The 22,358-nt window shown below is 37.2% G+C and overlaps 2 protein-coding genes and 2 pseudogenes across 2 annotated transcripts; 3 read left to right on the top strand and 1 right to left on the bottom strand.

Annotated features, from left to right (window-relative positions):
• Nucleotides 1–2,419: 2,419 nt before the first annotated feature.
• On the top strand, nucleotides 2,420–5,255 carry LOC114827793 ((3S,6E)-nerolidol synthase 1-like). Its single transcript, XM_029110429.2, has 7 exons — nucleotides 2,420–2,727; nucleotides 2,826–3,102; nucleotides 3,212–3,590; nucleotides 3,701–3,919; nucleotides 4,006–4,144; nucleotides 4,288–4,536; nucleotides 4,755–5,255. Exons 1-7 carry the CDS (start codon nucleotides 2,566–2,568, stop codon nucleotides 5,031–5,033), a joined length of 1,704 nt encoding a protein of 567 aa, XP_028966262.1. The 5' UTR covers nucleotides 2,420–2,565; the 3' UTR covers nucleotides 5,034–5,255.
• Nucleotides 5,256–7,974: 2,719 nt separating this feature from the next.
• Nucleotides 7,975–8,845, top strand: LOC139187546 ((3S,6E)-nerolidol synthase 1, chloroplastic-like; annotated as a pseudogene).
• Nucleotides 8,846–8,900: 55 nt separating this feature from the next.
• LOC103400600 ((3S,6E)-nerolidol synthase 1, chloroplastic-like) lies at nucleotides 8,901–17,135 on the top strand (annotated as a pseudogene).
• Nucleotides 17,136–17,446: 311 nt separating this feature from the next.
• On the bottom strand, nucleotides 17,447–18,316 carry LOC103446642 (small ribosomal subunit protein mS79 (rPPR3b)-like). The gene is made up of 2 exons (XM_029109317.2): nucleotides 17,910–18,316; nucleotides 17,447–17,657 (listed from the first exon to the last, which is right to left on the bottom strand). Exons 1-2 carry the CDS (start codon nucleotides 18,314–18,316, stop codon nucleotides 17,447–17,449), a joined length of 618 nt encoding a protein of 205 aa, XP_028965150.2.
• Between the last annotated feature and the right edge of the window lie 4,042 nt (nucleotides 18,317–22,358).

The following is a 22,358-nucleotide window of genomic DNA, read 5'->3' as shown; positions in this document are numbered from 1 at the left end:
AGTTGATTGATGGTGGTGTTTGACGGTGATTCATGCAGGAAAGGTAGATTGTTGTTATGCACCCCACGGAGCCCGTCGGCATGTTCTAGAAGCAATCGAGGCCAAATTCCTTCAATTTTGAAGTGAAAATGGAAAATAAGAGATTGTGGATGGGTTCTCAAGTGTTGCCTCGTCGCAATTCACTGGAAAATCGGCAGTCGGTAGTCGGGTCGTGGGTCGAAGGGGTGTCTGGGTTCCCTCCTTCTTTTTTCCCTCATTTCCCTCATTTCTTCTCATCCTGATTGGTCCGTTTAGTTCATTAAGGGCGTTTTTTTCCTTTTACTTATAAAAAAAAAAACTACATGCCATAATTATAAACGCATCAGAACTAAGAATACAAAATACATAATTTTAAATAGTGAAATCCAGGGACGGGATTTCACATCTTCACTTAACTATTATGCAATCTAATAAGTCTAAAGTTTTATCACAGAAGACCTCAATGCAAGTTGTATTTAATTTTATCAAGTTTTCGAAATGAGACTTTTTACATTGTTCAACATTATTAACCCAATCATTGGGGAAAATCCCTTGATTTCAGTATTATCAACCAAACTTGTATTATCCACGGTCACAATTGGATATGGGTTATACAAGTTATATCATGTCATTTACTATTACGACAAGTGGATCAAAAATGAGATCGAGTGATGCTAGAGATACCATATTTATGTGCATTACATTAATGCTTAAAAATTTATGCTAGGAGACCAATTAATACTGCAATTTAGTGATTTTTCTCTTCACTTGTAAATGAGAGATTTTAGGTCCGATTCTCGCCAAAGGAGAATTTGAACCACATTATCGCTAGTCCATTGCGAGGCTAAGCCCACCTCCCCCCTCTCCCCCTTAAAGTAGTCAATATCGTTTGTTCCAAAAGAAAATATTTATGCTAGGGTACACCACGAGATCACACTTTTATTGAAGAGACGTGGGACAATGTAGTAAACTAAAATTGGATTTTCCTAATATTTCTATTAAAAATTATCCTTTTTTTTTTTGGAAAACCTCGACGGTACGAGGGTAATTTTATTGATAACGAAAAAACAAGTTACACCTAGTCAGGGGGGGACATACACCTTACCCCTCCAAAAAACAGAGACAACAAAAAGGAATACACTAGAAAGAAGGGGGGACATAAACCTTACCCTTATAGAAACAAAAAATGAGAATGAAACAAAGAAAAGAGGGGGGGACATGAAACCTAACCCCTCTAGAGCCAAACATAAAGGTCTAAACCTGCAAAACAAGTCAAACAACACCATAAAGATATGAGAAAAAAAGAAGAAGAAAGTGAGACAAACCTGGATACCGACATGCACATTAATTTGAGAAGCGATAACCAAGCAAACCAACATAGTCAGAAAACAGAGTAGCACGACACATCAATTATATCGCACATGTAACACGTCGTCTAAAAAATATGTAATGTCTCACACACAAATGTAAACTCATATGAAACACAAGGCACTGTATGTTTAAAAAACCTGAAACAAAGTATGAAAGAAAAAAAAATGTAATGTCTCACACACAAATGTGAACTCATATGAAACACGAGACATTGTATGTTTTAAGAAACTGAAATAAAGAATGTATGAAAAAAATGGTATACAAAAATTACTTCACTTGCCATCTAATATTTGTTGAATCTATTTGTTTGGCAAAATATAAAATGCTTTCAATACTAATTTTACAAGAGGACAATTGACATGTGACCAAAAAAAAATGTAATAAACAATAGTTTGGTCATAATTAGGTGTTGTTGACTTGCTTCTGTCGAACTCACTAAATTATATTCAACCAAAAGAGTTCACTAAATAGTATATAGTATATAATAAACTACGCAATGTTGCACAAGGACATTAAGGCTTTCTGTTTTGTTGGAAATTTTTACCTGAAAACTTAAAGAAAAGATAGATAGAGTTGAGATCCGCACAAGTTTGCCGAACCAAAAGGTTCTAGATCTGAGCATTATTCATTTATTTAGAAAATGTGTTTGAAGGCTTCCATCAATATTGATGCCTTTATAGGGTTTGAGACATGCTTGGATAATACTTGGGTATACTGTTTTAGTGATTAAAAAATAATGCCATGTCCATTATTATTTTTATTTTATTTTGAAAAACAAAAAACAAGTGATATTTTTTTATTAGGTCAAATAAAAAAATGAGTACATAAAATATTAGTGATCAGTACCTAAGTATTAAGGAATCAAAAGTAGTTCCATAATAATAGGAATCTGCTTTCCAGTTCCCGAATAGCACGACTTTCACGTTTTGTACACTTGATTTGATTCTTTCTTGGACCCTTGCTACGTCTGATTTTTCAACCCAAAAAAAAACCAAAAAAAACAAAAGCGCAAATAAAAAAACTCTAAATCAACGTGCAAAGTGTGCTAGCTCTCGAAGTATAGCGAAAATCGATTTTCATGGCGATTATAAATTGAGAGATCAAGAAGAGCGAAAAACATCTTATTTTCTCTATTCGCCTTCTACTACTCTGGGAGTTGATTAGACATACAGAAATATGGAATTTTCTATTTCCCAGTCCTCCCTTGCGACCTCGTCTTCTACTCCAGTTGCTCCGGAACACCTTAGTTCTCAAAAATGGAGCATCCCCGAAGATCACAGTTTGCTTTCTACTCCCTTAAAACCGCTTGACTCCAAAACGAAGTATACTTCATCTAAGGTAAGAAAAATCATCTCTCTCTCTCTCTCTCTCTCTCACACACACACACATGCACATACATGGTTGAAAATCGACTCTCTTCAATTCCTTGTCCGCAGGATGGCATAATTTGTTTCCAGAATGAACAAAAACTGGACGACTTAAGGCATGCATTGAAAAAAGTGGGAGGAGAAGCAGTTGAAAGTTTGGACATTATCGATGCGGTTCAACGGCTAGGTCTAGACTACCACTTTGAAGAAGAAATTGACCAAATTCTCCAAAAGCAACATATAATATCTAGCACTACTGCTCATGGTGCTCACCATCCCACCGACCTATATGAAGTCGCTCTCCGCTTTCGACTACTCAGGCAGCATGGTTACTTCGTCTCTGATGGTGAGTATTAACTATAATTCAGTAATATAGATTGGTATTCGGTACCAGTAAATTGACTCAATACAATTTCGATATTTTGATAACTAGTGTGTTTATCGTGTGAATATAGATGTGTTTAACAACTTCAAGAACAGAGAAGGAAATTTCAATCAAATGTTAAGGGAAGACATCAAGGGGTTGATGAGTTTGTATGAAGCTTCACAGCTAAGTATAGAGGGTGAAGTTGTACTTCAAGAAGCTGGAAAGTTTAGTGGCCATTTCCTAAATTCATCCCTGTCACATCTCGATCATCACCAGGCCAGAGTTGTTGGAAACACATTGAGAAATCCTCATCACAAAAGCTTGGCCCCATTCATGGCCAAGAACTTTTTTGTCTCTAGCTTCCAAGGAACAAATAATAGATGGCTAAATATATTACAAACTGTAGCAAAAACAGATTTAAATATGGTCCAGTCCCTTCACCAGAAAGAAGTTGCTCAAGTTTCCAAGTAAGTAACTTTATTGGAAAATAGCACCTTAATCTTCAATTGTTGTCTCTATATTTAATAAATTAACCAGTTGCTAATCAATGTTTATTTGTTTCAATTAACTTAATTAGATGGTGGAAAGAGCTGGGATTGTGTAAGGAGTTGAAGTTTGCAAGAGACCAACCTATTAAATGGTACATTTGGTCCATGGCTTGCCTAACAAATCCAAACTTGTCAGATGAGAGGATTGAGCTCACAAAACCTATCTCATTTATCTATTTGATTGATGACATTTTTGACGTTTACGGAACACTTGATGAACTCACTCTTTTCACGGAGGTTGTCAATAGGTAGCAATAATTAAAACATCCCGTAACTTCTTAATTAATTTCACTACTTTTCACAGTGAACTGACAAGAACATTATTATGCTACAGATGGGAAATTGGTTCTATAGAGCACTTACCGGACTACATGAAGATATGCTTCAAGGCTCTTTACGATATGACGAATGAAATCAGCTGTAAGGTCTATCAAAGGCACGGATGGAACCCGTTGCATTCGCTAAAGAAGACGGTATATATATATATATGTAAACTGTAGTATTGCCTTATTATTAAGTATATCTATCTAACTGGATTAATGTCGTGACAATTATTTACTAGCATATTAAGAAAGGCTTAATTATAGCTTAATTCATTCTATTTGTTTGCGTGCAGTGGGCTAGTCTGTGCAATGCATTTTTAGTGGAAGCAAAATGGTTCAAATCTGGGCACTTGCCTAGGGCTGAAGAGTACTTGAAGAATGGAATTATTTCTTCTGGGGTGAATGTGGTGATGGTCCACATTTTCTTTCTGTTGGGTGAAGGTATAACCAATCAAAGTGTGGAGTTCTTGAATGGCACTCCAGCCATTATATCTTCAACGGCAGCAATTCTTCGGCTTTGGGACGACTTGGGAAGTGCCAAGGTAACTACATATTTGTAGTATCATTTATATCAAGCACCCTAGTAACTAAATGCCTATTCATCCCTGCTTATGAGGTTCTATATCATGTGTGGTCGATGTCTTGGCCGACTCCATCACACAAAAGCTATATATATATTTGTCCATCAAAATTTGTAGCATGCATGTATATATATGCACATAGAGCACGTCAGATTTTCTTATCGTCGTACTGATTGTAGGATGAGAATCAAGATGGGGACGACGGGTCATATGTAAAGTTGTATTTAAATGAACATCAAGGCAAGACTATGGAGGAAGCACAAGAACATGTTACAAATATGATTTCAGAAGAATGGAAGAAGCTGAACAAAGAATTGGTGTCTCCTAATCCACTTCCCGCGGCATTCACAAAGGCTTCCCTAAATCTCGCAAGAATGGTGCCATTGATGTATAGCTACGACGACAACCAGCGCCTTCCATCTCTTGACGAGTACATGAAATCGATGCTTCATGCATGAAGTTGATTTGATTTCGATTTCTTACGTGCAATGGGTACAAATAGAATTACCCTAGCTAGTTTATAATACATTATTATCCTACTGAGCAAGGAATAAACAACTAGAACATAAGTGCAAGGCATGTGAATCGCTACCGGAAGGGAGAATGTAAAATGAAGAGATTAATTTGATGCTCTTCAGTTGTTTTCTTTTCTGAAAGAAAAAAATATCCTAGTTGTTGAAGGGCCGAGATTTGCTAAACTTGTTACAAACTAAACTTTTATGTGGCCATCCAACTAAAAATTGATTAACAATGAATAAAAATATCCAAGAAGTGAGACTTTAATTTTTCGGTATAAAGTTCATACTCTCAACTTCATCAACCAGCTGGATCATGAATAGCTTGTCCACATGAATTTGGGGCAAATATGTGGCCCCAACATTTAGTAGTTTTATGGAGGAATTTCTCTAAAACTAATGCATAATTTTAGATGCCATGTGATTATAAATTAGTCAAACTATCTATTAATTGTTTGTCATGTCACGTGATTTGTTACAATATTTGATTTATTGAATTGAGCTTTTTACCTACAATGCAAAATTGTTGTGTGGTCATTACAAAAAACAATTGAAGATATTTCTGTTACTCAACAACCTTATAACAGTCTTAGCAACCTGGTCATTGCTGCCTAGACTAAGGAATTTGATATTAAAGACTTGGGGACACTTTCTTGGCATTTAGATTACTTAGAATCAAGAGGGGTTGTTTCTTTCTCAAGCTAAGTACGTGTCTGATTTACTTACAAAAACAGAAATGTGTCATATAACATATTGCTCAAAGATGATGGGAACAATCTTGAATTATACAGAAGTATTGTAGGGGCACTTCAGTACCTTACCTTTACTAGAACAAATATTGCATTCTCAATGCATCTAGTCTGTCAGTTCATGCATTGTCCAATGGAGTCTCACTTTCTCGCTGTAAAAAGGATACTTAGGTATTTGTAGGGTACACAGAACTATGGTATTCAATTTGTTAAAGGTGTCTTAGATTTACATGCATTTAGTGATGCCGATTGGGCTAGAGACCCTAATGACAGAAGGTCAACAACTGGACTTGTAGTTTTCTTGGGGTATAATCCTATCTCTTGGTCTTCCAATAAACAGAACACAATTTCTCAATTCTCTATTGAAACTGAATATAAAGTCATTACTTGACACGCCCGACCCTGATATTCCCTGAATACCAGGGTAGGCACGTACTGACTGACACCCGAAGGTGACGAGGCCATATTAGGATGCATGAGAACAACGAATGTAAATAAAAGTTATGAATTTAAATACAATGATTATGCAAATGAGGAATGTGTTCAAAGCATACAACTAATCCTAAACACTAACAAGGAATAATATGAAATTGAATGAACAAAGAGGTGAGTCATACACTGAGAGGACTCGAAGATGCTGATGCGGGAGTACCTTGACGCCAAGATTGTACGCCTCGAATCTAAGTTCTGAGGGGGTGCAATACAAATATGAGTGGACCAAGTTGATATATATATATATATATATATATATATATATAATATTGAAACAGTTATTCAACATACTAACCTCCAAAGTTTTATGAAAACTTAATAGTATAATATGTAATAGGTTTTCAGAAAACCTTAGCATGCCATAAAATCTTTCATAAAACATATCTCGTATATAGTGTGATAAATAGTGGTATCCAACAATAATAATATAGCCTTGTACAAATACTGGTAGTCCAAAAACATAAATCAAATAGAAAACTTCGAACACCACATGGTACATTTGGAATGGACAACACATTCTAAACGCACAAAAATTATGGTTTCAACTAAAATTTATTATGTTGAAAGCATGAATGATAAAATCCAATTCTCAATTCCCTATTCAACATGCAAGTAACACTGAGAGATAGGGAAGAAGGGGGAAGGGGGGAAGGAGGGAAGAGAAGGAGCAGTGCTCCAATATTTTTTTGTATTTTGATTTCGTTTTGTAAAATTTGTTCTTAGCTTTTACCTCCAGAGCATGAGCTCATATATAACTCTCCACTCAAACAAACTGTCAGCTGGCTATAACTAATCACTCACTAATAATTGTTATTTAATCTGCTAATATATCACTGATTGTGGTCAAGGTATTAACGGGGACCTAACAATGAACAAATTAACTGATGTGAAATACGTGTGGTTGCCAAGATTCACACATAGATTAATTTATTTTGATACCATGAAGGAAGTTGGCATTCTATCATAAAACTCTTTGAAAGTAAGGAAATTTTTTGAAATATCATATGAACTTGTACGGATTTTGTAATTTGTCATATAAACTAAAATTTTAAGCAATTTGTCATATCAACTTAATGAAATCATTAATTTGTTATCTCTCCCTAACTTCGTTAAGTTTTCCATCCAATATAAGTTACTCGTGTTTAGGGTTATTTGGTCATTTTAATACCTTACTTCCCTTTTATGAAGTTATATTCAACAAAAAACTGTAGGGTTTATTAGGCAATGGAACAATATTTTTTTATATGATAGCAATGAATGATCACGCAATGCACTATTTTCTGGTTATTCCAAATATGTAATGATACACAAGTGGGAGTTTGCATTTTAGCATGTCACAAAGATATAATTTCATATGGGCTCTATAAATGAGAAACATGTTGACGTTTTGTGCCATAAATGGAGTTGTAGATGAACAATTTTATGTGTAGGGCTGAAAGGCAAAACATATAATATAAAAGTAACATTGAATGATGAACAACTTGTGCAAATCAAGGAATAATGTAAGCTTGCTCAAATGGTGCGAGAGGGTCAGGGCCACCTACATCTATCTGGCTCCGGCCCTGGTTAGATACATGTGCCGAAGAATGCCAACAAATTTAAACACTTGTTAAACAAGGTACATACCTTGTACTCTTCCCTCTATGGCATTTTCTTCTCAGGCCATCTTTGCTATCTCCACTCCAAATATTGCTAAAAAAGAGATCCTACTTCTTGGGCACTCTAATCTCATTCAGCTATTTATATCCAAACCTATGTCCACTCTTCCAATAACTCCACTTTGCTTGCAGGATGACATGCCGTTTCTGACATGAATAAAAGTTGGAGGCCTTCAGGAATGTATTGAGCAAAGTAGGAGGAGAAGGCGCGCTCGAAAGTTTGAACATGATCGATGTTGTTCAACGTCTAGGTATAGATTACCACTATCGAAGAACAAATTGACCTAATCATATCTATCAGCTCCTGGCCTTTCTCATCAGCAAAATGACCTTCATGAAGTTGCCCTTCTGTTATGGCCACATGGTCACTTCGTGCCTGAGGGTGAGTATAACTAAAATTTCGGTAACAATTTGTTTCGTATATTTACGTAGTATTGTAGATTGATATTCAATATCAGTCAATCACTCCCAATTATAACTTTTGTTATTAATAGATGTGTCAACAACTTGAAGGAAAGAGAAGGAAGCATTTTAAGAAAATGTTAATTAGTTAAGAGGTCAAGGGATTGATGAGTGTGTATGAAGCTTCACAGCTAAGCAGGGAAGGAGAAGATGCATTTGATGAAGCTGGAAAATTGAGTAGTGATCTCCTAATAGATCATTGTCCTATCCTGGTCCTCATTAGGCCAGAGTTGTGGGGAACACACTGGAGTACCCCCATCACAAAAGCTTGGCCACATTCATGGCCACTTTTTTTTACTAATTCCCAAGCTGGCATGAACAATAGATGGCTAAATATGCTACAGGATGTGGCAAAACGGATTTTAATTTGGTTCAGTCCATACATCAGAAGTAGATATTCAAATTTCCAAAATTAACTGACATCGTGCATTTAACAGCACTTCTTAAAAATGCTGTCCAATTTATCGTCAACCATGTTGTACACATATCTACAAGGTCGAAGTACCAACAATATCATCAATATCAAGAATATATCTGCATGTAAACAATACGATTAACTGCACTATAGAAATCCTAATTTGTCTGTTTATTTCATCCAACAAAATAATTAGGTGATGGAAAGAGATGGGACTGCCTAGGGAACTGTAGTTTGCGCTCAACAGATCCTAACTTGTAAGAGGAGAGGATTCAGTTCACAAAACCATTTATCGATGACATTTTCGATGTACGAGACGCTTGATGAACTTACTCTCTTCACTGAGGCTGTCAATATGTAAACAATAAAATGCCTGTACTTTCTTAATTGGCTTCACCAGTTTTCACCGTGAATTGATCAGTAAATGTTACGCTGCAGATGCGAAATTGGTGCTATAGAGCACTTAAACCGGACTACATGAACATATATTTCAAGGCTCTTTACCATATGACGAATGAAATCAGCTGCAAATTCTATCAAAAGCATGGGCGATACCCATTACATTCGTTTAAGAAGGTAATATATTAAACCGGATTAGTGTCATGAAATTTAATTACTAGTTTGTTCAAGAGAAGGTTTAACATATAGTTAATTCTACTATCACGTGCAGTGGGGGGTTCTGTGCAATGCATTTTTAGCAGAAGCAAAACGGTTCAAATCCGGGCACTTGCCGAAAGCGGAAGACTACTTAAAGAATGGTATTGTCTCTTCTAGGGGTTAATCTTAGTTTACTACCCTAAAATTTCTTGATTTTCAACCTTTGATACATGAAGTTTTTTTTGTCCCAGTTTGGTACTTAAAGTCATAATTTTGGAACATTTTCATACATTCGTTAAGTTTTCCGTCAGAACATTCATTAACTGATGAAGTGGCACCTACGTGGACAATGACTGGGCGCCACATGTCAATATGGATCCACGTGGAAATTTTAAAAAAAAAATCTTTTTTGGGCATCCTGCCTCACCCTTCCCGCCTCGCTTTGTCACATCCCAGTCCACATAGTAAGATATTGTCCGATTTGAGCCACGCCCTCACGAGTCCGCATGGTAAGATATTGTCCACTTTGGGCCATGCCCTCACAGTTTTGTTCTTGGGCTTCCACCCAAAACACGTCTTTCTATAGGGAGGTGGGCATGTACATATAAAGCACATCACCTTCCCTCCCCCGGACGATGTGGGATCTTACAATCCACCCCTTTAGGGGCCCAACGCCCTTGTCGGCACACTTTCGGCCGGGGAGTGGCTCTAATACCAAATTGTCACATCCCAGTCCGCATAATAAGATATTGTCCGTTTTGGGCCACGCCCTCACGGTTTTGTTCTTGGGCTTCCACCCAAAACGCGTCTTACTATAGGGAGGTGGACATATACATATAAGACACATCACCTCCCCTCCCTCGGGCGATGTGGGATATTACACCCTCCCTCCTTCTCCTTCCCTTCTTTTCCCTACACCCACCTCCCCGCACACCCACACATCTACCTTGCTCCCTCCCTTCTTTCCTCTGCACCCACCCAACCTCTATACAATACCCACCCCTACCCTCTTCACCTCCCCTCTCTTCTCTCTCCTCCACCCTCTTCACCCAATTCCTCCCATCAGATCGTTGCCATATTCGAAACCCCCAAACCCGTCACCGTCACCATGGCCTCCAAGATTAAGATAGTTCAGCAATCGAAACTGCAATTAGCTATCTCCGAAACGTCGATCCGCTACTGACTCCGTTGATCCACCGCCACCTGCGGCTGACCTTCGATAACACCGACCCATTTGTGCGGCGGCAAAGCCTACGTCATACCTAGATAGGTGGAAGAGGAGCAGGGCAAATTGTGGGTGAGCGGGGAGGGTGGGTGCAGAGAATGGAGGGAGAATGAGGGGAGAGGGTCTGAGGGAAGTAGGATGCCTAGAAAAGAAAGAAAAAACTTTAATTTTTTTAATATTCACATAGGCCCATATTGACACGTGGCGCTCAATCATTGTCCAAGTGAGCGCCACATCATCAGTTAATTGAGGTCCTGACGGAAAACTTAACGGATATATGAAAATGTCCCAGAATTATGACTTTAGGTATCAGACTAGAATGAAAAAAAAAATCATGTACTAAAAGTTGAAAACTAAAAAACTTCAGCATGAGATTAACCCTTCTTCTGGGGTTAATGCGATGATGGTGCATAGATTCTTTCTCTTGGGTCAAAGTATAACCAAAGAAAGCGTGGAGCCGTTGAATGGAACTCTAGAAATTGCATCTTCCACAGCAGCAATTCTTCGGCTTTGGGAAGATTTGGGAAGCGCCGAGGTGATTATATATAATTAGATTCAAATCAAACACGTTACATAGAGTAAACATCTTGTTCATATCTCTCAAAAAGTGCATAGCTTGACTGAAGGATGAGAATCAGTATCGGCACGAGGGGTCATACATACGACGCTACTTAGATGAAAATCTAGGTTCTTCAATGGAGGATGTTGGAGTATGTGGCCAAGTGGCCACCTTTTAATTAAACAAATCAAAAAGAAAAAAAAGACAAAATAATTATGTCTCTTCCTTGTTTTGGGGAAAAGAAAAGGGAATTGGTCTAAAGTTGTCTTGGTCCATGGGAAGTCACGGATGAGTTCTTTGAAAGAGAAATAATTGCTATTTTTGATGAAGTGTAGTAATGAAGCCATAAGAGAGGAAAAAAACGTAGCAGAAAATGAGAGCAAAAACAGAGGTGCTGCAGCCCCATTTTGAAGAGAAGAAAGAAAGGTGATTTTCTTTCTTTGTTGGTACTCACTCAATCAAAGTTGTATTTGTGTATTAGCTTTGAGCTTTGTATAGAGAGGAAATTATTCACTATATTTCCCTCTCTATTTGTTTCTTTGGTGTGTGAGAGCTATTGGGTGTATTGGGCTTTTGGGTTGTGAGATTGTCAACACTTTGTAAACTCCCATTTGGTTGATAGTGGATTATTGGGTGAGCTCCTACTGCTCCGAGGACGTACTCCAGTTACACTGACTGTTGAGGAACCTCGTTAAAATCTTGGTGTCTTTAATATTTTGTTCTTGCATTTCATTTGATAAATTTCTTGTGGGTTAGCTTGAGTTGGTTCCAACGGGTTTGGTGCTGTCCTAGCACAACAATTGGTATCAGAGCACTGGTTGCTCTTGGGTACTGTCTAGTTGCCAAAGATGTCAGATGGGCAAGATGAAAATCCTTTTGGAAGCAGCTCCGGGTTTGCAAGAACTACGGTGCAAAATGCAAAGTTCGAAGTGGAAAAGTTTGATGGCACAAACAACTTTGGGATGTGGCAATGTGAGGTCAAAGATGTGTTGGCTCAACAAGATCTACTTACCGCTTTGGGAGAGAAGCCAGAAGCTATGTCGAAGCCGGAATGGGAGAAATTAAATTTGTGGGCTTGCTCTTCAATTCGGTTGTGCCTTGCAAAAACTCAGAAGTATTTTGTGATGCGGGAGACGGTAGCAAGTGTGTTGTGGCAAAAATTGGAAGACAAGTATATGACGAAGAGTGCAGAGAACCGGCTACACTTGAAGAAAAAACTCTACCGCTTCCAATACAAAGAAGGTATAAAAATGATTAGACACCTTGATGCTTTTAATAAGTTGATTGCCGACTTGTTAAATTTAGATGAGGATATTAAGGATGAAGATAAGGCCTTAATATTGTTGAATTCCTTGCCGGACTCTTATGAGCATTTTGTTACCACTATTATGCATGGTAAAGAAACTGTGAAATTTGAAGATGTGTCAAATGCCTTGATGAATTATGAAATGAGGCATAGAGATAAAAATCATGATAGTACATTTGAAGCTTTATTTGTTAGAGTTAGATCATCGGAGAGAAGATCATCTTCTAGTAGGAAAAAATCACAGTCTCGACCTAGAGGAAACTCTAAAGGTAGAAAACCTTTGGAAAGAGATGAATGTGCCTTTTGTCGTAATAAGGGCCATTGGAAGAAAGATTGTCCTAAATTGAAGACCAAAGGCAAAGAAAGTTCTGAAGCTAATGTTGCTGAGGTTGAAACAGATTTTTCTGATTTTGCTTTAACCACTTCCTCATCATTTGATTGTGCTACTAAGTGGGTGTTGGATACGGGTTGTACTCATCATATGACTCCTCACAAGGATTGGTTTTCAAGCTTGAAAGAGTTTGATGGTGGCGTTGTGTTCATGGGAGATGACAATCCTTGCACAACAAAAGGGATTGGTACAGTTCGTTTGAAGTTGCATGATGGCATGGTTAAAGAGTTGACAGGTGTTCGGTATGTACCGAATTTGAAGAAAAATCTTATTTCTTTGGGTACTTTGGAATCTAAGGGTTTCAGGTTTCATTCAGATGGACATACATTGAAAGTTACTTATGGTGCACTTGTTGTGATGAAAGCTCCTAGATGTGGCCATTTGTATTTATTGCAGGGAAGCACTGTGACAGGTGAAGCATCTGTAGTCTCAGAAAATATGGGTACATCTGATTCAGATACTACTAGACTGTGGCATATGAGATTAGGCCATGCTGGTGAGAAAGCTCTACAAGGGCTTGTGAAACAAGGTCTTTTAAAAGGTGCCACGACTTGTAAACTTGATTTCTGCGAGCATTTTGTCTTGGGGAAGCAAACTAGAGTGAAGTTTGGTACTGCTGTACATCAGACGAAGGGCATTCTTGATTATGTGCATTCGGATGTTTGGGGTCCTACAAAGACTCCTTCATTGAGTGGTAGACATTGGTTCGTGACCTTTGTTGATGATTATTCAAGAAGGTCTTGGGTCTACACTATGAAGCATAAGAGTGAGGTGTTAAGCATTTTCTTGGGATGGAAGAAAATGGTTGAGAACCAGACTGGGAGAAAGATTAAGATTTTGAGATCGGATAATGGTGGTGAATACACATCCGACCCTTTCTTTAAAGTTTGCAAAGAGGAAGGAATTGTGAGACATTTTAGTGTTCGGGGAACTCCACAACAAAATGGAGTTGCAGAAAGATTGAATCGAACCTTGCTTGAGAAGGTTAGATGTATGTTGTCTCAGTCGGGTTTAAGCAAGTCATTTTGGGCAGAAGCAGTTAATTATGCATGTCACATCATCAACCGATTACCTTCAGCTGCTGTTCAGGGTAAGACACCAATGGAGGTATGGACTGGAAAACCTTCTTCTGATTATGACTATATCCGTATTTTTGGTTCACCTACTTATTTTCATGTGACTGAAAATAAACTTGATCCTAGAGCCAAAAAGGCTATCTTTCTTGGTTTTAGTAGTGGTGTCAAAGGTTACAGGTTGTGGTGTCCAGAGATGAAGAAACTGGTAATTAGTAGAGATGTGACATTTGATGAAGAAAGTATGTACAAAGTCTCTGAGAAGAATGTGAAAGATGTCCAACAGGTGGAGCTTGAGAAAGTTGCCTCTGATACTTCAAATCCTATTTCCGCTGATGTCGAAGCCACTACAAGTGAAGAAGTTGGAGACCATGAGGATGTTGAAGAAGTTGAACTTGAAGATTCTATTCAAGTTGAAGAGCAAGTTTCACCTCAAGAGTCTATTGCTAAGAACAAAGGAAAGAGACAAATTACCAAGCCAGCTCGGTACAGTGACTATGTTGCTTTTGCTCTTCCTATTATCACTGATGAGATTCCATCCAATTTTGAGGAATCTATTGAGAGTGAGGAGAAGAAAAGGTGGTGCAATGCCATGGGTGATGAGATGAATTCTCTCTTGAAGAACAAGACTTGGGACTTAGCTAAATTGCCTAAGGGCAAGAAAGCTATCCGTTGCAAATGGGTGTATGCCAAGAAGGAAGATGCTGATGAGAAAAGCAATGTGAGATTTAAAGCAAGATTAGTTGCTAAAGGGTATGCACAAAAGGAGGGCATTGACTACAATGAAATCTTTTCTCCGGTTGTGAAACACTCCTCAATTCGCATTATGTTAGCTCTTGTTGCACAGTATGATCTTGAGCTTGTGCAACTTGATGTGAAGACGGCTTTCCTACATGGTGATTTGAATGAAGAGATCTATATGTGTCAACCGGATGGGTATATAGTGAAAGGGAAGGAAAATTTGTTTTGCAAATTGAAGAAATCGCTTTATGGCTTGAAGCAATCTCCAAGGCAATAGTATTTGAGGTTTGATAAATTTATGAGAGGCCAAAATTATTCTAGAAGTCAATATGATCATTGTGTGTACTTCAAGAAGTTGCAAGATGGGTCTTTCATTTATTTGTTAATATATGTTGATGATATGTTGATTGCCTCAAAGAATGTTGAAGAGATTGAGAAATTGAAGAAGCAAATGAAGAATGAGTTTGAGATGAAGGATCTTGGTGAAGCGAAGAAGATCCTTGGCATGGAGATCACTAGAGATAGAGAGAAGGGTTTGGTCAGTTTGAATCAAAGACAATATCTTGAGAAGTTGATTCGGAAATTTGGAGTTCATGATTCAACCAAACCGGTTAGTACCCCTTTGGCTCCTCATTTTAAATTGAGTTCTTTACAGTGTCCTAAAACTGATAAAGAGAAGCTGCAAATGAAAAATATACCATATGCAAATTTGGTTGGTAGTTTGATGTATGCAATGGTATGCTCTAGACCGGATATTGCTCATGCAGTTGGCATGGTGAGTCGATATATGCATAATCCAGGTAAAGAGCATTGGCAAGCAGCTAAGTGGATATTGAGGTATCTCCATGGTACTCGAGATGTTGGTTTATGCTTTGAGAGAGATGACTCTGGTATTGGTCATTTTGCAGTTGGTTATATTGATTCAGATTATGCAGGTGATCTGGATGGAAGGAAGTCTACTACAGGCTATGTGTTTACTATGGCTAAAGGGCCAGTTTGTTGGAGGTCCATTTTGCAGTCGTCTGTTGCCTTGTCTACTACAGAGGCTGAATATATGGCAGTTGCTGAAGCTATAAAGGAGGCCATTTGGATACATGGGCTTATTAGAGATTTGGGGGTTGATCAGAAGCAGGTGGAGGTACATTGTGATAGTCAGAGTGCCATTTATTTGGCTAAGTATCAGGTTCATCATGCGAGGACCAAGCACATAGATGTGCGTTATCACTTTGTTCGTGAAATTGTTGGTGAAGGGGAAATCATTCTCCAGAAGATTCCAACGAAAGACAACCCCGCTGATATGTTGACTAAGGTTGTTGGTGTAGCCAAGTTTGTTCACTGTTTGAACTTGGCTCACATTATGCCTATATAAAGAAGGCGTTGAGCAGTAGGAGTTTTGGAGTATTTGGCTCGGCATGAGTTGTTCTCTTGCTAATGTTTGGGAGTGATGTTGTGTGTTAATTGTGTTGGTTGGCTTATCATGACGTTTTTCGGAACTTGGCCAAGGTGGAGATTGTTGGAGTATGTGGCCAAGTGGCCACCTTTTAATTAAACAAATCAAAAAGAAAAAAAAAGACAAAATAATTATGTCTCTTCCTTGTTTTGGGGAAAAGAAAAGGGAATTGGTCTAAAGTTGTCTTGGTCCATGGGAAGTCACGGATGAGTTCTTCGAAAGAGAAATAATTGCTATTTTTGATGAAGTGTAGTAATGAAGCCATAAGAGAGGAAAAAAACGTAGCAGAAAATGAGAGCAAAAACAGAGGTGCTGCAGCCCCATTTTGAATAGAAGAAAGAAAGGTGATTTTCTTTCTTTGTTGGTACTCACTCAATCAAAGTTGTATTCGTGTATTAGCTTTGAGCTTTGTATAGAGATGAAATTATTCACTATATTTCCCTCTCTATTTGTTTCTTTGGTGTGTGAGAGTTATTGGGTGTATTGGGCTTTTGGGTTGTGAGATTGTCAACATTTTGTAAACTCCCATTTGGTTGATAGTGGATTATTGGGTGAGCTCCTACTGCTCCGAGGACGTACTCCAGTTACACTGACTGTTGAGGAACCTCGTTAAAATCTTGGTGTCTTTAATATTTTGTTCTTGCATTTCATTTGATAAATTTCCTGTGGGTTAGCTTGAGTTGGTTCCAACGGGTTTGGTGCTGTCCTAGCACAACAGAGGAAACACAAGAAAATACTGTAAATATGATTTAGGAAGAATGGAAGCAGTTAAACAAAGAATTGGTCCTGTTAATGTGTCGCTACGATGATGACCAACACCTTCCACCTCTTGAGGCGTATATGAAATCCAGGCTGTATGAAAATCTGTGTAATAATAACTATTCAACACTGAAATTGAAGGAATGTTTGAAGCTTGCACAAATTTAACTATATAAATTAGAAGTGTCTAGCAATAAAAGCACAAACATTTCGACATGCAAACAGAAACAAACAACAACAGAAATACATTATTCCTCTGAAGGCAACTGCAAATTGTAACGCAGGTATGTATTTGTGTTCCCAAGCCTCACAATCTTCTTTGCGTCATTGATCCGGGAAGCATTAGCTATCCCATCCACCAGAGTCTGCAGTAACTCCACATCCACAAGGAGACGCCCTTTGAAAATTTTGTCGCCGAGTTCAAAGGCAAAGTCCAAATCACCCCTCTCGCAAACAAAAGGAACAAGAGCCTGGAAAGTTCATTTCTGCAGAGCACAACTACGCTTCACCAGTTCACGATACCACTGTTTAGCTTCTTCCAATTTACCCTCATTAACAAATCCCTTGATCAAGGCATTGATGCTTAACACATCAGGTTTTACTTCCTTGTTCCGCATTTCCTTGAACAATTCAACCGCCTCGTCAGTTTTCTTCTCCGAAGCCAATCCCAACAACCTGGCATTGTAGCTCCTAACATCAGGGACAACATTCTTCATTCAACTCCATAGATTCTCGGCTGCCAAAAACTGATCATTCGCAAACAACCCATTCATGATTGTGTTGAACATGATCATATCCGACTCAACACCCTTCTTCTCCATCTCATCGAAACCGCCGATCCAACGAACCCATTTCACAAAACGCCTTGATCATAGTATTATACGACATCACATCTGGTTCAATTGACAACTTCTGAGAGACCCCTCTGAAAACCTCATCAACCTTGTCAAAATCCTTGGAGTTAACACAAGCACCCAGAGGGCATTAAAGGACAAGACGGTGCGCTCACAGTTTTTCTCAGGCATTTCGTCAAGCACCGGCATTCTCCCGTAAAGCTTAACCAGTGGGACAGCGAATCCCTCGTTGGAGAAGTCCGCGTACTGCTTCTCGTCCTCCAGGATCTCCTCGATCCACTTGAAACGTTTTGCGGAGGCGAGACGGCGTACGGTGTCCTCTAAATGGGAGTTTGGTACGGAAGCGATAGAGCTCGGATGATTTTTTGAACTTCTCAACGAGGCGTTTGAGGTTGCGCTCTTTGTAGAGGTCGGTGGAGATGGCGCCAATGCTCCTACCGCTGGTGACGTTAGATTGGGTGGCGGTGCAGAAGGAGCGCTGGAGAAGAACGACATCCTCTCGGAGGAGGAGTTGAGATTTTTCAGCGTGACCAATAACGGAATGGTACATCATATGTCATTATACAAATTGTGAGATATGTGTGCTAAAAAATTAAAAACTTAAAAAATAAAAGTTCTCACAATTCCTATTAAAACACGTAATGTAAAAAATACAACTCGAATTCTTTTGATATGGGCTTGAGTCTTGACCGCAGCCCAAAAAGAAAATGTACCCTTTGAGCATATTGGACTAGATTATTTAGCTGTAGAAAATGTAATGTGACAACACATATATGAAGGGTTGTTGAACATGCCTCTTGTTCCTCTCAGTAATCTCATCCATTGACTAAATTTAACGATCAAGATTATTGCAGTAAACATATAATTATACCTGTGTTTAATTAAACCAATCCCCAACCAAGGCCGTTTATACATCTAAAAACACATTTTAAGTTCTATAACAAAAATTGGACTTTCCGTTTCACATTAAATTATTGTCGTTGTTTATTCCACATACTCTTTAACTCTTGAGCCTTTTCAAGACAAATTATAACTCAAACATTGTTCTTCAACACTAACACATCAAGCTTCAGCAGTCGCATATGCATTGGAGCATCCCTATCACAAGAGCTTGACAAAACTAGAGTTCAGCATGGTTTAATCTCTAATTGTTTAGACTCGATTTAACACCATCGCCCGATATAATTAAGGCTGTTGGATGAAGAAAGGATTCCGGTTTTACACGTCCGAAGATAGGTTGCTAAAGTTCAAATGAAGATCCCATGCAATCCTCTGGATGAGGATTGGGACTAATGTGAAAAGGAACGTGAAAAAACTTTACCATGTTGTACATAAGGGATGCTGTTTGTGATTAAGATGGTACAATTTGTAATGACTTTGATGCCAATTTTTTTATAATTATTTTACTGTGTGGGTCCTATTAATGCACCAATTATAGATTTTGAAAATGTATTTTAATTGATTTTTTTTTAAAATGAGTCCTACAGATATCATTTATAACAAAGAAACATATCAGTTGGAAAAATAGAAAATCTAACATTACCACATCAGCTATCAAATTAACATTTGACATTTATATTTTGACATCTTTTTTAGAGATGCTCTTAGCTGTGTATGTAGGTGAAAAAGGAAGATGCATGGAGTGGAATTAATACCAATTTAGCTTTCAGTCCCGGGGGTCGTAATCAATGTTTAACAAAAACAATGAAAGTTCCACAAAGTTAGCGTTTTGGGTTGTTGTTCTTCTTATAGGGAAAAGATTCATCTTCAGATTTTCTATGTGGGGATCTGGATGATCAATCAATCACTATCGTTCATCGTACATCACGCGGTCAGAAATCATTTAAAATTTAAAATTGAACATAAATAGTATTTAACAAAAAATAATCGCATGATATACGATGAACGGTCGTGATTTATTGATCCCTCAGATCTCCACAAAGAAGATTCGAAAAGAATCTTTTTCCTTCTTACAGTAACTAGTCACTAGTAATTCCATAAAAAGAAAGAAGAAAAAAACGAAAATTTCAAAGTTGTACTCGTTTTTTCGAAAAGTCTTGCCGTTCCAGTTTCCCGCAGCATACCAAAAAAAAAACAGTGTGGGATCACGATAGGAATTGACGTGAGTCTCGTATGCATCGTGAAAATGTCTGAGGATCACGTACAGACCCATCAACATTATGTGCCATTCCCAACTTTACTTAACAAAAGTCCCAAAATTAGGTTTGGTAGGCCATCCCTATTTCCTGTAATTATAATCATGAGGAATTAACAATTAATCTTTTTTATTATTACTGATAAATTGTTGAAATTCTTGTGAAAATTCTTTTTAACGTGTCTTCTAGAAGTTGTCCTTCACCTAACACTCAAAAATAATGTTCGAATAACTATATTTTAAAATGATATAAGTAGTAATTTAATTAAATTAATCAATAAATTCAAAGAAAAAACTGAAAGCTAATAAATTCTTGATAGACTATGCTTAACTCTTTCAGTTAGAAATGGTATATGAATATGCTTTGATATTATTCATTTAAAAAAAATTACAAAACTATAATTCTGGATGAGACCATATTTAGTCATTTTGGATGGAGATGACCTTAGTACCCAACTTTACTCATCAACTTCTGTCTAATTTGACTAATTTCAGTACTCCTACAGTGACTTTCAGTATTCCTACCATATCTCGTATATTATCCTTTCAGCTAAAAGAACAAAAGGGGAATCCGCTGATGAACAACCACCCTAGCTAACTTGCTAACGAAAGTGCTAATGATCTTCCGTCTTTAATAATCTCGCAAGCGAGAGTGCACATAAACTAAGGGGGAAAAAAATAGAGTCATCAAAATGGAGCATTGAAACGTTTTTCTCAGTAGAACTGAAAGAACAAAGAATAAAGAAAAATGATAATTGGTGTGTAACCGTATTGACTGGGTTTTAAAGTATATGTTATAACATTTCTATTGTTTCTTGAGATTTTATTTTATTTTTTTCTTCAATGTCAAAATTTTAAATTTAACCCATTGAAATTTAGTTTTCATTACACTGTACTTGATTTTTGTCATGCCCACTTGTCATTGACCATGTCATACAAATATAAGACCAACACATTCAATCAGTACCACATAAGTCAAAAAAAAAAAAAAAAAAAACAAAGAATAAGGAATAAAGAAAAGAAAAGAATCTCTCTTGTAGCCAGCGCTTTAGGAAAAAAACAAAAGAATAAGAAAACAAAAGTACGTATAAAAAAATGGTATAATAGGATATCTGACATGCAACAAAATTTATTTATTTATATTCAAAATCGTTTCTGACGTCGATGCAAATCATTTTAAGTTTGTCCACCCTAAATTATTTTGGTAATTCTGTTAAAAATCGCCATTAAATAAGGATAAAATGACAAAAATACTCTCAAATTTTGTCAAATCATTTTGGTCTATTGTTTATTAAATTGAGGGTAGTTTTATCATTTTAATATTTATTTAACATAACTATTCACGCAAATACCAAAATGATTGATGGTGGACAATCTTAAAGACCAATTGTATTGATTTCAAATCTCAATGACCAAATGAGAAGTTATGCAAATCTTAGAGATCATTTTGGCTATATTTCCTTAAAAAATGTCTAAAAAATAGTTTGGTCATAATTAAGTTGTGTTGAGTGCTGCTGTCGAACTCACTAAATTATATTCAACAAAAACAATTCTCTAAATAATACATATTACATAATTAATGAATTACGTAATCGTGTACATGAACCTTAATATAGATAATATCGTTTATTAAAAAAAAATCTATTTTATTATAATTTTTTTTACCAAAGAACATAAAGAAAAGGAAAATAGATATAGTTGAGATCCGCACAAGTTTGCCAAACCAAAAGGTTGTAGATCTGAGCGTATTTCATTTATTTATCTTTTTTCAGTAATTTGGGCAGATGTGTTTGGAAGCTTCCTTCAATATTGATGGTGTCCGAAACATGCTTTTGCCGAATAGCACTATTTTCGCGTTCCGTACACTGCATTTGAACTTTCAAGTATATTTGGTTCTTCCTTGGATCCCGAGTTCCCGACCCCGACCCCTATACTTTTGCAAATAGAAAGAAGAAGAAAAGATTCAAAGGTTACAAAATGTCTGAGCCGCCCAACCATGTTGGTTTAAATTAATACTCTAGTCCCTTTGTTGTTATATATATATATAGTTTGGAACATTATTATTAACCAAATTTTGTGTACTTTAGAAATATATTGTTCAAATTTCAACTTTGTTCATTGATGATGCAATATATGGAGGAGGCCTGCAGGAGGATAGGGTAAGAAAATAAGATTACTAAATGGTCCTTGTCACTAGATCCTCACTCTAATAGGATAAAGGAGTATACACGCTAGTGCAAAAAAAAAAAAATTGTGTTAGACAGTGATCAGATAAGGTGGATTGTCTGATCTATCTTCAAAGAAAAAAACCATCTATATTTACATGTTACTGTCATTTTTTTAGGTTGAAACTCCAAGATAAGAGTTACATTCTATTATAAG

Source organism: Malus domestica, chromosome 10, assembly GCF_042453785.1.
Source record: "Malus domestica chromosome 10, GDT2T_hap1".
In the NCBI taxonomy this organism is placed as follows: domain Eukaryota; kingdom Viridiplantae; phylum Streptophyta; class Magnoliopsida; order Rosales; family Rosaceae; genus Malus; species Malus domestica.
Note: the sequence above shows the minus strand (reverse complement) of the source record. Positions and strands in the feature narration are given on the sequence as shown.

Coding starts and splice junctions, on each gene's coding strand:
- LOC103446642 (XM_029109317.2), bottom strand. CDS start 18,316: ATGTCGTTCTTCTCCAGCGCTCCTTCTGCACCGCCACCCAATCTAACG. Junction 17,658..17,909: donor ACTCCAAGGATTTTGACAAG/GTTGATGAGGTT, acceptor CCCTGATGTTAG/GAGCTACAATGCCAGGTTGT.
- LOC114827793 (XM_029110429.2), top strand. CDS start 2,566: ATGGAATTTTCTATTTCCCAGTCCTCCCTTGCGACCTCGTCTTCTACT. Junction 3,103..3,211: donor TGGTTACTTCGTCTCTGATG/GTGAGTATTAAC, acceptor GTGTGAATATAG/ATGTGTTTAACAACTTCAAG. Junction 4,145..4,287: donor TGCATTCGCTAAAGAAGACG/GTATATATATAT, acceptor GTTTGCGTGCAG/TGGGCTAGTCTGTGCAATGC.